This window comes from Bufo bufo, chromosome 7 (genome assembly GCF_905171765.1).
Source record: "Bufo bufo chromosome 7, aBufBuf1.1, whole genome shotgun sequence".
In the NCBI taxonomy this organism is placed as follows: Eukaryota; Metazoa; Chordata; class Amphibia; order Anura; family Bufonidae; genus Bufo; species Bufo bufo.
The window spans coordinates 236529046-236543987 of NC_053395.1; the positions used below are offsets into that span (position 1 = coordinate 236529046).

General features: G+C 52.3%; 1 protein-coding gene across 1 annotated transcript in view; it reads left to right on the plus strand.

Moving 5' to 3' along the window:
* The first annotated feature begins 2049 nt into the window (after positions 1 to 2049).
* The window catches only part of CFAP221 (cilia and flagella associated protein 221), a 64341-nt gene continuing 51448 nt past the window's right edge, over positions 2050 to 14942 (plus strand). Inside the window, 2 exon segments of the mRNA XM_040440871.1 lie at positions 2050 to 2417; positions 9237 to 9410. Coding sequence (XP_040296805.1) covers positions 9272 to 9410 — 139 coding nt within the window. The 5' untranslated portion in view covers positions 2050 to 2417; positions 9237 to 9271.

Genomic DNA, 14942 nt, shown 5'->3' on the forward strand with positions numbered 1-14942 from the left:
CATTTGTTTTCTTCCCGGAGTGTGCCCTGCGAAGAGTGCTGGATCAGGCCGTAGATGAGCGTGAAGAGGAAGAGTTGTGGTCACCATCACCACCAGAAGCAGCCTTGTCATCATCGCTTGCTGGACCTGTGGCAACGCTGGAAGAGGAGTCTGAGGAAGAGGAGTCAGAGGAGGAATGTGGCTTTGAGGAGGAGGAAGACCAACCACAGCAGGCATCCCAGGGTGCTCGTTGTCACCTATCTGGTACCCGTGGTGTTGTACGTGGCTGGGGGGAAGAACAGACCTTCAGTGAGATCAGTGAGGACGAGGAACGGGACATGAGTAGCTCGGCATCCAACCTTGTGCAAATGGGGTATTTCATGCTGTCATGTCTGTTGAGGGACCCTCGTATAAAAAGGCTGAAGGAGAACGACCTGTACTGGGTGGCCACGCTACTAGACCGCCGGTATAAGCAGAAAGTGCATGAAATGTTACCGAATTACCGGAAGTCGGAAAGGATGCAGCAGTTCAAAACAAGTTAAAAAGTATGCTTTACACAGCGTATAAGGGGGATGTCACAGCACAACGGGAATCTAACAGGGGAGGAGGTGAAAGTAATCCTCCTCCTACCACGACCACGGCGGCAAGGACAGGACGCTTTACAGACGTGTTGTTGATGGAGGACATGCAGAGCTTATTAAGTCCTACACATCGCCACAGCCCTTCGGGGTCCACCCTCAGAGAACGACTCGGCCGACAGGTGGCAGACTACCTCGCCTTAACTGCAGATATCGACACTCTGAGGAGCGATGAACCCCTTGACTACTGGGTGTGATCATCTAGGTGACCATTAAAGCCTACTAGGCCAACAATGGGCCCACACTGCAGAATCATTGTTTTCTGGGTCACTTAACTGTCACTGAACTACCTCAGCACGACCATAGGCTTTGTAAAACCGCCATCGCCTGCAATCTGCCAAACGTGCGCACGAGCACAGTCATCACTACACCAAGATTGCCGCATAGAGGAATACAATGTATGTCATGAGTGTGACAACTATTGACAACTCTTTGCGGTTGTCTAAAATCTATTCCATACACCGGCCCCTGATAGGGGACGTAACAGGGATTAAACTGATAGGAATAGTACTACTTAACACACCACTCATATCGGGTAGCACAGTACATTGCACAGCGCACGCGCAGTGCCCCAAATTGGAAGTAAAAAGACCGACCAAGCATCTTTTTCCATCTCCCGGTTCCTAAAATCTATTCCATACACCGGCCCCTGATAGGGGACAAAACAGGGATTAAACTGGTAAGAAGAGATTTTTTTAATTTAAATAAAAGCGGACAGCCTCTGCGGAGCTGGGTATTTGGCCGCGTTACCCAAGGCAACATCATCGACCTCATCCCATATGCGTGTTTTTTGGAGTGTGCCCTGCGAAGAGTGCTGGATCAGGCCGTAGATGAGCGTGAAGAGGAAGAGTTGTGGTCACCATCACCACCAGAAGCCGCCTTGTCGTCGTCGATTGCTGGACCTGCGGCAACGCTGGAAGAGGAGTCTGAGGAAGTGTTGTGCAAACGGGGAGTTTGCGGTTGTTTGCGGTCCGTTACACGGGGAGTTTGATCTGTCACTGTGAAGCGGGCGTAACCCTTACACTACCTGATCATACCTGATGTTTTAAAGCACGTTATTCCAAACAATTTAGGAATGTTAGGTGATTTATGCCCTTTATGGATTAAAACCCGACTCTGCGTCAACTATGTAATTTTCCGTGGGAGTTTTGCCATGGATCATCCTCCGGCATGCCACAGTCCAGGTGTTAGTCCCCTTGAAACAACTTTTCCATCACTATTGTGGCCAGAAAGAGTCCCTGTGGGTTTTAAAATTCGCCTGTCTATTAAAGTCAATGGCGGTTCGCCCGGTCGCGAACATTTGCGGAAATTCGCGTTCGCCGTTTGCGGACGTAAAATTTTATGTTCGCGACATCTCTAATGTACATAGATACCGCTGCGCTGTGGCCCCCAGTGTGAGAGCTAGCTATTAGGGGAGAAGAAATCTGCTGTCTCAGTGAAATACATCTGCTTGCTGTCAGCAAATGCAAAGAACTCAGTTTACATCCTGACCTAATCCACACAGTCGATGACTTGTTACAGTGTATCAGTGCAGGAGCCTGGAGGAGCTCACTATAGTACAGTCACTATGGAGTCCGGACATATAGGGGGCGCTCTCCTCCCCACACACAGATGAGACCGCCCGGCTCACTCACGAGCTCCCCCATCATTGGTTTCTCCCGCTTCACCCTCCCCCTGTCAGTCTGTGGTAGACTCCAACTTCCGGTGTCACCATAGCAACGCGTCCTGACATAACTAGAAGGATTCACGGGACCAGAGAATCACCCGCAAAATGTGACCGGAAACCGCGACCGGGACCTGGTGATTATAGCCCCGCAGAGACCCCTGTATTATAACTACTCCCCCCCCAGTGTTATATCCAGAGACCCCTGTATTATAACTACTCCCCCCCCCAGTGTTATATCCAGAGACCCCTGTATTATAACTACTCTCCCCCAGTGTTATATCCAGAGACCCCTGTATTATAACTACTCCCCCCCCAGTGTTATATCCAGAGACCCCTGTATTATAACTACTCCCCCCCAGTGTTATATCCAGAGACCCCTGTATTATAACTACTCTCCCCCCAGTGTTATATCCAGAGACCCCTGTATTATAACTACTCCCCCCCAGAGACCCCTGTATTATAACTACTCCCCCCCAGTGTTATATCCAGAGACCCCTGTATTATAACTACTCCCCCCCAGTGTTATATCCAGTGACCCCTGTATTATAACTACTCCCCCCCAGTGTTATATCCAGAGACCCCTGTATTATAACTACTCCCCCCCCCCAGTGTTATATCCAGAGACCCCTGTATTATAACTACTCCCCCCCCCCCCAGTGTTATATCCAGAGACCCCTGTATTATAACTACTCCCCCCCCCCCAGTGTTATATCCAGAGACCCCTGTATTATAACTACTCCCCCCCCCCCAGTGTTATATCCAGAGACCCCTGTATTATAACTACTCCCCCCCAGAGACCCCTGTATTATAACTACTCCCCCCCAGTGTTATATCCAGAGACCCCTGTATTATAACTACTCCCCCCCAGTGTTATATCCAGAGACCCCTGTATTATAACTACTCCCCCCCAGTGTTATATCCAGAGACCCCTGTATTATAACTACTCCCCCCCCCAGTGTTATATCCAGTGACCCCTGTATTATAACTACTCGCCCCCCCAGTGTTATATCCAGAGACCCTTGTATTATAACTACTCCCCCCCCCCCAGTGTTATATCCAGAGACCCCTGTATTATAACTACTCCCCCCCCCAGTGTTATATCCAGAGACCCCTGTATTATAACTACTCCCCCCCCAGTGTTATATCCAGAGACCCCTGTATTATAACTACTCCCCCCCCAGTGTTATATCCAGAGACCCCTGTATTATAACTACTCCCCCCCAGTCTTATATCCAGTGACCCCTGTATTATAACTACTCCCCCCCCCCAGTGTTATATCCAGAGACCCCTGTATTATAACTACTCCCCCCCAGTGTTATATCCAGTGACCCCTGTATTATAACTACTCCCCTCCCCCAGTGTTATATCCAGTGACCCCTGTATTATAACTACTCTCCCCCCAGTGTTATATCCAGAGACCCCTGTATTATAACTACTCTCCCCCCAGTGTTATATCCAGAGACCCCTGTATTATAACTACTCCCCCCCCCCCCCAGTGTTATATCCAGAGACCCCTGTATTATAACTACTCCCCCCCAGTGTTATATCCAGTGACCCCTGTATTATAACTACTCCCCATATCCAGTGACCCCTGTATTATAACTACTCCCCCCCCCCAGTGTTATATCCAGTGACCCCTGTATTATAACTACTCCCCCCCCCCCCCAGTGTTATATCCAGAGACCCCTGTATTATAACTACTCCCCCCCAGTGTTATATCCAGAGACCCCTGTATTATAACTACTCCCCCCCAGTGTTATATCCAGTGACCCCTGTATTATAACTACTCCCCCCCCAGTGTTATATCCAGTGACCCCTGTATTATAACTACTCCCCCCCCCCCAGTGTTATATCCAGTGACCCCTGTATTATAACTACTCTCCCCCCAGTGTTATATCCAGAGACCCCTGTATTATAACTACTCCCCCCCCCCAGTGTTATATCCAGAGACCCCTGTATTATAACTACTCCCCCCCAGTGTTATATCCAGTGACCCCTGTATTATAACTACTCCCCCCCAGTGTTATATCCAGTGACCCCTGTATTATAACTACTCCCCCCCCCAGTGTTATATCCAGTGACCCCTGTATTATAACTACTCCCCCCCCCAGTGTTATATCCAGAGACCCCTGTATTATAACTACTCCCCCCCCAGTGTTATATCCAGAGACCCCTGTATTATAACTACTCCCCCCCCAGTGTTATATCCAGAGACCCCTGTATTATAACTACTCCCCCCCCCAGTGTTATATCCAGAGACCCCTGTATTATAACTACTCCCCCCCCCCAGTGTTATATCCAGAGACCCCTGTATTATAACTACTCCCCCCCCAGTGTTATATCCAGAGACCCCAGTGACCCCTGTATTATAACTACTCCCCCCCCCAGTGTTATATCCAGAGACCCCTGTATTATAACTACTCCCCCCCCCCCGCGTTATATCCAGAGACCCCTGTATTATAACTACTCCCCCCCAGTGTTATATCCAGTGACCCCTGTATTATAATACTCCCCCCCCCCCAGTGTTATATCCAGAGACCCCTGTATTATAACTACTCCCCCCCAGTGTTATATCCAGAGACCCCTGTATTATAACTACTCCCCCCCCCCAGTGTTATATCCAGTGACCCCTGTATTATAACTACCCCCCCCCCCAGTGTTATATCCAGAGACTCCTGTATTATAACTACCCCCCCAGTGTTATATCCAGAGACCCCTGTATTATAACTACTCCCCCCCAGTGTTATATCCAGAGACCCCTGTATTATAACTACCCCCCCAGTGTTATATCCAGAGACCCCTGTATTATAACTACTCCCCCCCAGTGTTATATCCAGTGACCCCTGTATTATAACTACTCCCCCCCAGTGTTATATCCAGAGACCCCTGTATTATAACTACTCCCCCCCGCGTTATATCCAGTGACCCCTGTATTATAACTACTCCCCCCCAGTGTTATATCAAGTGACCCCTGTATTATAACTACTCCCCCCAGTGTTATATCCAGAGACCCCTGTATTATAACTACTCCCCCCCAGTGTTATATCCAGAGACCCCTGTATTATAACTACTCCCCCCCCCAGTGTTATATCCAGAGACCCCTGTATTATAACTACTCCCCCCCAGTGTTATATCCAGAGACCCCTGTATTATAACTACTCCCCCCCAGTGTTATATCCAGTGACCCCTGTATTATAACTACCCCCCCGCGTTATATCCAGTGACCCCTGTATTATAACTACTCCCCCCCCAGTGTTATATCCAGAGACCCCTGTATTATAACTACCCCCCCAGTGTTATATCCAGAGACCCCTGTATTATAACTACTCCCCCCCAGTGTTATATCCAGAGACCCCCTGTATTATAACTACTCCCCCCCAGTGTTATATCCAGTGACCCCTGTATTATAACTACCCCCCCCCCCCCGCGTTATATCCAGTGACCCCTGTATTATAACTACTCCCCCCCCCCCCAGTGTTATATCCAGAGACCCCTGTATTATAACTACCCCCCCAGTGTTATATCCAGAGACCCCTGTATTATTACTACTCCCCCCCAGTGTTATATCCAGAGACCCCTGTATTATAACTACTCTCCCCCAGTGTTATATCCAGTGACCCCTGTATTATAACTACTCCCCCCCGTGTTATATCCAGTGACCCCTGTATTATAACTACTCCCCCCAGTGTTATATCCAGAGACCCCTGTATTATAACTACTCCCCCCCCCGCGTTATATCCATGGACCCCTGTATTATAACTACTCCCCCCCCGTGTTATATCCAGAGACCCCTGTATTATAACTACTCCCCCCCCAGTGTTATATCCAGAGACCCCTGTATTATAACTACTCCCCCCCAGTGTTATATCCAGAGACCCCTGTATTATAACTACTCCCCCCCAGTGTTATATCCAGTGACCCCTGTATTATAACTACTCCCCCCCAGTGTTATATCCAGTGACCCCTGTATTATAACTACTCCCCCCCGTGTTATATCCAGGGACCCTTGTATTATAACTACTCCCCCCCAGTGTTATATCCAGTGACCCCTGTATTATTACTACTCCCCCCCAGTGTTATATCCAGTGACCCCTGTATTATAACTACTCCCCCCCCCCCAGTGTTATATCAAGTGACCCCTGTATTATAACTACTCCCCCCAGTGTTATATCCAGTGACCCCTGTATTATAACTACCCCCCAGTGTTATATCCAGTGACCCCTGTATTATAACTACTCCCCCCCAGTGTTATATCCAGTGACCCCTGTATTATAACTACTCCCCCCCCGCGTTATATCCAGAGACCCCTGTATTATAACTACCCCCCCAGTGTTATATCCAGTGACCCCTGTATTATAACTACCCCCCCCCAGTGTTATATCCAGTGACCCCTGTATTATAACTACTCCCCCCCCAGTGTTATATCCAGTGACCCCTGTATTATAACTACTCCCCCCCAAGTTATATCCAGTGACCCCTGTATTATAACTACTCCCCCCCAGTGTTATATCAAGTGACCCCTGTATTATAACTACTCCCCCCCCCAGTGTTATATCCAGAGACCCCTGTATTATTACTACCCCCCCCCAGTGTTATATCCAGTGACCCCTGTATTATAACTTGCCCCCCCCAGTGTTATATCCAGAGACCCCTGTATTATAACTACCCCCCCAGTGTTATATCCAGTGACCCCTGTATTATAACTACTCCCCCCCAGTCTTATATCCAGAGACCCCTGTATTATAACTACCCCCCCAGTGTTATATCCAGTGACCCCTGTATTATAACTTGCCCTCCCCGCGTTATATCCAGTGACCCCTGTATTATAACTACCCCCCCAGTGTTATATCCAGTGACCCCTGTATTATAACTACTCCCCCCCAGTCTTATATCCAGAGACCCCTGTATTATAACTACCCCCCCAGTGTTATATCCAGTGACCCCTGTATTATAACTTGCCCTCCCCGCGTTATATCCAGTGACCCCTGTATTATAACTTGCCCCCCCCAGTCTTATATCCAGTGACCCCTGTATTATAACTACTCCCCCCCAGTGTTATATCCAGTGACCCCTGTATTATAACTACTTCCCCCCAGTGTTATATCCAGTGACCCCTGTATTATTACTAGACCCCCCCGTGTTATATCCAGGGACCCCTGTATTATAACTACTCCCCCCCAGTGTTATATCCAGTGACCCCTGTATTATTACTACTCCCCCCCAGTGTTATATCCAGTGACCCCTGTATTATAACTACTCCCCCCCCCCCCAGTGTTATATCCAGTGACCCCTGTATTATAACTACTCCCCCCCAGTGTTATATCCACAGACCCCTGTATTATAACTACCCCCCCCAGTGTTATATCCAGTGACCCCTGTATTATAACTACTCCCCCCCAGTCTTATATCCAGAGACCCCTGTATTATAACTACCCCCCCCAGTGTTATATCCAGTGACCCCTGTATTATAACTTGCCCTCCCCGCGTTATATCCAGTGACCCCTGTATTATAACTACCCCCCCAGTGTTATATCCAGTGACCCCTGTATTATAACTACTCCCCCCCAGTCTTATATCCAGAGACCCCTGTATTATAACTACCCCCCCAGTGTTATATCCAGTGACCCCTGTATTATAACTTGCCCTCCCCGCGTTATATCCAGTGACCCCTGTATTATAACTACCCCCCCAGTGTTATATCCAGTGACCCCTGTATTATAACTACTCCCCCCCAGTCTTATATCCAGAGACCCCTGTATTATAACTACCCCCCCAGTGTTATATCCAGTGACCCCTGTATTATAACTTGCCCTCCCCGCGTTATATCCAGTGACCCCTGTATTATAACTTGCCCTCCCCGCGTTATATCCAGTGACCCCTGTATTATAACTTGCCCCCCCAGTCTTATATCCAGTGACCCCTGTATTATAACTACTCCCCCCCAGTGTTATATCCAGAGACCCCTGTATTATAACTACTCCCCCCCAGTCTTATATCCAGAGACCCCTGTATTATAACTACCCCCCCCAGTGTTATATCCAGTGACCCCTGTATTATAACTTGCCCTCCCCGCGTTATATCCAGTGACCCCTGTATTATAACTACCCCCCCAGTGTTATATCCAGTGACCCCTGTATTATAACTACTCCCCCCCAGTCTTATATCCAGAGACCCCTGTATTATAACTACCCCCCCAGTGTTATATCCAGTGACCCCTGTATTATAACTTGCCCTCCCCGCGTTATATCCAGTGACCCCTGTATTATAACTACTCCCCCAGTCTTATATCCAGTGACCCCTGTATTATAACTACTCCCCCCCAGTGTTATATCCAGTGACCCCTGTATTATAACTACTTCCCCCCAGTGTTATATCCAGTGACCCCTGTATTATAACTACTCCCCCCCCAGTGTTATATCCAGTGACCCCTGTATTATAACTACTTCCCCCCAGTGTTATATCCAGTGACCCCTGTATTATTACTAGACCCCCCCCGTGTTATATCCAGTGACCCCTGTATTATAACTACTCACCCCAGTGTTATATCCAGAGACCCCTGTATTATAACTACTCCCCCCCCCCCCGCGTTATATCCATGGACCCCTGTATTATAACTACTCCCCCCCCCCCCCCCCCCCCAGTGTTATATCCAGAGACCCCTGTATTATAACTACTCCCCCCCCCCGTGTTATATCCAGAGACCCCTGTATTATAACTACTCCCCCCCAGTGTTATATCCAGAGACCCCTGTATTATAACTACTCCCCCCCAGTGTTATATCCAGTGACCCCTGTATTATAACTACTCCCCCCCCAGTGTTATATCCAGTGACCCCTGTATTATAACTACTCCCCCCAGTGTTATATCCAGTGACCCCTGTATTATTACTAGACCCCCAACCCGCCCCCCCCCCCGTCATAATGTCTCTGATCTGCTCTCTGCGATTTCTCCAGGTTTCTCCGTCTCCTGCGCCGATCGCTGTGACGTCATGGAGGTCGCTCCTCCCGCCAACTTCGACCTTCCTAGAGGGGATGGAAGCCTCAAGAGACCCTCATCCTCCGCCTTTCTGGACAGTTTGGTGGAAAAGCCCCAGATCCGACCGGTTCCCAACCACATCCTGGAGTCAAGTGAGGGCTGACCCCAGAATTCCCCACATCATGGCGCCAGCTCCCGTAATTTTCCTGGGGTGGGGCGCTGTATCCTTTTCTCATGTTTTATACTGCAGCTCCTCTCCATTAGACATGATTTGTGACTGATAAACTGGAGTTTAGAATCCACATGTTGTCTCTTCTAAACCCCAGACAGCTCTCTCTCACCTCAATACTTTACACTGCAGTTCTACTTGTTCAGATTTACTGCTGTGAATAAATGCAGGGTCTTAATATGGAGAGATGATTACATGACAGCACCCAATGAGAGGGAGACCCCTCGACCCATGATCCCCCCCCCCCTCCTCCTGACCCCCTTGTCCAGCCCCCTGAGCCCCAATCTTCCTCCTGACCCCCTTGTCCTCCTCCTGACCCCCTTGTCCTCCTCCTGACCCCCTTGTCCTCCTCCTGACCCCCTTGTCCTCCTCCTGACCCCCTTGTCCTCCTCCTGACCCCCTTGTCCTCCTCCTGACCCCCCTTGTCCTCCTCCTGACCCCCTTGTCCTCCTCCTGACCCCCCTTGTCCTCCTCCTGACCCCCTTGTCCTCCTCCTGACCCCCTTGTCCTCCTCCTGACCCCCCTTGTCCTCCTCCTGACCCCCCTTGTCCTCCTCCTGACCCCCCTTGTCCTCCTCCTGACCCCCCTTGTCCTCCTCCTGACCCCCCTTGTCCTCCTCCTGACCCCCCTTGTCCTCCTCCTGACCCCCTTTGTCCTCCTCCTGACCCCCTTTGTCCTCCTCCTGACCCCCTTTGTCCTCCTCCTGACCCCCTTTGTCCTCCTCCTGACCCCCTTTGTCCTCCTCCTGACCCCCTTTGTCCTCCTCCTGACCCCCTTTGTCCTCCTCCTGACCCCCTTGTCCAGCCCCCTGAGCCCCAATCTTCCTCCTGCCGCCCGCCCCTCTCACATCCTCATCCTGATTCACCTGTCCTCGTCCTGCCCCTCCTCATCCTCCTCCTGCCCCTCCCCATCCTCCTCCTGTACCTCCCCTAGTCTCCTCCTGCCTTGCCCCTCCCCATCCTCCTTCTGTTTCTCCTCCTGCCTTGCCCCTCCCCATCCTCCTTCTGTTCCTCCTCCTGCCCCAACCCCATTCTCCTTCTGTTCCTCCTTCTGCCCCAACCCCATTCTCCTTCTGTTCCTCCTCCTGCCCCAACCCCATTCTTGTTCTGTCCTGCCTCCTGTACCTCCCCTATCCTCCTCCTGCCTTGCACTTCACCATCCTCCTTCTGTTACTCCTTCTGCCCTGCCCCTCCCCCATCCTCCTTCTGCCCGCCCCTCCCCCATCCTCCTTCTGTACCTCCCCTATCCTCCTCCTGCCCCTCCCTCATCCTCCTTCTGCCCTGCCCCTCCCCCATCCTCCTTCTGTCCCTCCCCTATCCTCCTCCTGCCCCTCCCTCATCCTCCTTATGCTCCTCCTCCTGCCCATCTCTCATCCTGCCCCTTCCCCATACCTCCCAACTTTTGAAAAGAAGGAAGAGGGACTCTCTGGCACATTTTCTTTTTACGTCAAATTTTTTCTCCACTAGGCCACGCCTCTAACTCCGCCCAAAACATAGCTAAACACCTAATCCCACCCATTCCCCTAAATGCCCCCACATGGTAATTATTCCCCCTGTGCCCCCTCAGAGTAGTTACAGCCAGATATGTCCCTCCTCACAGTAGCGAAGCCCAGATATGTGCCCCCTCACAGTTGTTATACCCAGATATGTGTCCCCTCACAGTAGTTATACCTAGATATGTCCCTCCTCACAGTAGCGAAGCCCAGATATGTGCCCCCTCACAGTTGTTATACCCAGATATGTGTCCCCTCACAGTAGTTATACCCAGATATGTGCCCCCTCACAGTAGTTATACCCAGATATGTGCCCCCTCACTGTAGTTATACCCAGATATGTGCCCCCTCACTGTAGTTATACCCAGATATGTGCCCCCTCACTGTAGTTATACCCAGATATGTGTCCCCTCACAGTAGTTATACCCAGATATGTGCCCCCTCACAGTAGTTATACCCAGATATGTGCCCCCTCACTGTAGTTATACCCAGATATGTGCCCCCTCACTGTAGTTATACCTAGATATGTCCCTCCTCACAGTAGCGAAGCCCAGATATGTGCCCCCTCACAGTAGTTATACCCAGATATGTGCCACCTCACTGTAGTTATACCCAGATATGTGCCCCTCACAGTAGTTATACCCAGATATGTGCCCCCTCACAGTAGTTATACCCAGATATGTGCCCCCTCACTGTAGTTATACCCAGATATGTGCCCCCTCACTGTAGTTATACCTAGATATGTCCCTCCTCACAGTAGCGAAGCCCAGATATGTGCCCCCTCACAGTAGTTATACCCAGATATATGCCCCCTCACAGTAGTTATACCCAGATAGGTGCCCCTCACAGTAGTTATACTCAGATATGTGCCCCCTCACAGTAGTTATACCCAGATATGTTCCCCCTCACAGTAGTTATACCCAGATATGTGCCCCCTCACAGTAGTTATACCCAGATATGTGCCCCCTCACAGTAGTTATGCCCAGATATGTGCCCCCTCACAGTAGTTATGCCCAGATATGTGCCCCCTCACAGTAGTTATGCCCAGATATGTGCCCCCTCACAGTAGTTATGCCCAGATATGTGCCCCCTCACAGTAGTTATGCCCAGATATGTGCCCCCTCACAGTAGTTATGCCCAGATATGTGCCCCCTCACAGTAGTTATGCCCAGATATGTGCCCCCTCACAGTAGTTATGCCCAGATATGTGCCCCCTCACAGTAGTTATGCCCAGATATGTGCCCCCTCACAGTAGTTGTGCCCAGATATGTGCCCCCTCACAGTAGTTGTGCCCAGATATGTGCCCCCTCACAGTAGTTATGCCCAGATATGTGCCCCCTCACAGTAGTTATGCCCAGATATGTGCCCCCTCACAGTAGTTATGCCCAGATATGTGCCCCCTCACAGTAGTTATGCCCAGATATGTGCCCCCTCACAGTAGTTATGCCCAGATATGTGCCCCCTCACAGTAGTTATGCCCAGATATGTGCCCCCTCACTGTAGTTATGCCCAGATATGTGCCCCCTCACTGTAGTTATGCCCAGATATGTGCCCCCTCACTGTAGTTATGCCCAGATATGTGCCCCCTCACTGTAGTTATGCCAGATATGTGCCCCCTTACATTAGTTATGCCCAGATATGTGCCCCCTCACTGTAGTTATGCCCAGATATGTGCCCCCTCACTGTAGTTATGCCCAGATATGTGCCCCCTCACTGTAGTTATGCCCAGATATGTGCCCCCTCACTGTAGTTATGCCCAGATATGTGCCCCCTCACTGTAGTTATGCCCAGATATGTGCCCCCTCACTGTAGTTATGCCCAGATATGTGCCCCCTCACTGTAGTTATGCCCAGATATGTGCCCCCTTACATTAGTTATGCCAGATATGTGCCCCCTAACAGTAGTTATGCCCAGATATGTGCCCCCTCACAGTAGTTATGCCCAGATATGTGCCCCCTCACTGTAGTTATGCCCAGATATGTGCCCCCTCACTGTAGTTATGCCCAGATATGTGCCCCCTCACTGTAGTTATGCCCAGTAAAGTGCCCCCTGACAGTACTATGCACAGTAAAGGGCCCCCACAGTAATATGCCCAATAAAGTGCCCCCTTCACAGGCAGTAGAAAAAAAAACTCCACATACTCACCACATTCCCCAGCAGCAGGATTATACACGGAGCTGCCGACACCACCCCCTGCCCCGTCCTGCAGTGTGGAGCACAGACAGGGGAAGGAATGATAGAGCAGAGAGCGGATGGACGGCTCTTGCTTCATCATTGCAGGCAACTGTCTCTGCTTCCTATGGAAGAGAGCGGGACATACCTCCCCCGTACCGGGACCACGGGAGAGCCACTGAAATCCGGGACTGTCCGGCGACATTCGGGACGATTGGGAGGTATGCCCTTCCCTTATCATCCTCCTGCCCCTCCCTCATCCTTCTCCTCCCTCATCCTCCTCCTGCCCCTCCTCCTTCCTCTCCCTCATCCTCCTCCTGCCCCTCCTCCTTCCCCTCCCTCATCCTCCTCCTGCCCCTCCTTGTCTGCCCCTCCCCCATCCTCGTCCTGCCCCTCCCCCATCCTCGTCCTGCCCCTCCCTCATCCTCGTCCTGCCCCTCCGTCATCCTCGTCCTGCCCCTCCGTCATCCTCGTCCTGCCCCTCCGTCATCCTCGTCCTGCCCCTCCGTCATCCTCGTCCTGCCCCTCCGTCATCCTCGTCCTGCCCCTCCGTCATCCTCGTCCTGCCCCTCCGTCATCCTCGTCCTGCCCCTCCCTCATCCTCCTCCTGCCCCTCCCCCATCCTCGTCCTGCCCCTCCCTCATCCTCGTCCTGCCCCTCCCTCATCCTCGTCCTGCCCCTCCCTCATCCTCGTCCTGCCCCTCCCTCATCCTCGTCCTGCCCCTCCCTCATCCTCGTCCTGCCCCTCCCTCATCCTCGTCCTGCCCCTCCCTCATCCTCGTCCTGCCCCTCCCTCATCCTCGTCCTGCCCCTCCCTCATCCTCGTCCTGCCCCTCCCTCATCCTCGTCCTGCCCCTCCCTCATCCTCGTCCTGCCCCTCCCTCATCCTCCTCCTGCCCCTCCCTCATCCTCCTCCTGCCCCTCCCTCATCCTCCTCCTGCCCCTCCCTCATCCTCCTCCTGCCCCTCCCTCATCCTCCTCCTGCCCCTCCCTCATCCTCCTCCTGCCCCTCCCTCATCCTCCTCCTGCCCCTCCCTCATCCTCCTCCTGCCCCTCCCTCATCCTCCTCCTGCCCCTCCCTCATCCTCCTCCTGCCCCTCCCTCATCCTCTTCCTGCCCCTCCCTCATCCTCCTCCTGCCCCTCCCTCATCCTCCTCCTGCCCCTCCCTCATCCTGCTCCTGCCCCTCCCTCATCCTGCTCCTGCCCCTCCCTCATCCTGCTCCTGCCCCTCCCTCATCCTGCTCCTGCCCCTCCCTCATCCTGCCCCTGCCCCTCCCTCATCCTGCCCCTGCCCCTCCCTCATCCTGCCCCTCCCTCATCCTGCTCCTGCCCCTCCCTCATCCTGCTCCTGCCCCTCCCTCATCCTGCTCCTGCCCCTCCCTCATCCTGCTCCTGCCCCTCCCTCATCCTGCTCCTGCCCCTCCCTCATCCTGCTCCTGCCCCTCCCTCATCCTGCTCCTGCCCCTCCCTCATCCTGCTCCTGCCCCTCCCTCATCCTGCTCCTGCCCCTCCCTCATCCTGCCCCTGCCCCTCCCTCATCCTGCCCCTGCCCCTCCCTCATCCTGCCCCTGCCCCTCCCTCATCCTGCCCCTCCCTCATCCTGCCCCTCCCTCATCCTGCCCCTGCCCCTCCCTCATCCTGCCCCTGCCCCTCCCTCATCCTCCTCCTGCCCCTCCCTCATCCTCCTCCTGCCCCTCCCTCATCCTCCTCCTGCCCCTCCCTCATCCTCCTCCTGCCCCTCCCTCATCCTGCTCCTGCCCCTCCCTCATCCTGCTCCTGCCCCTCCCTCA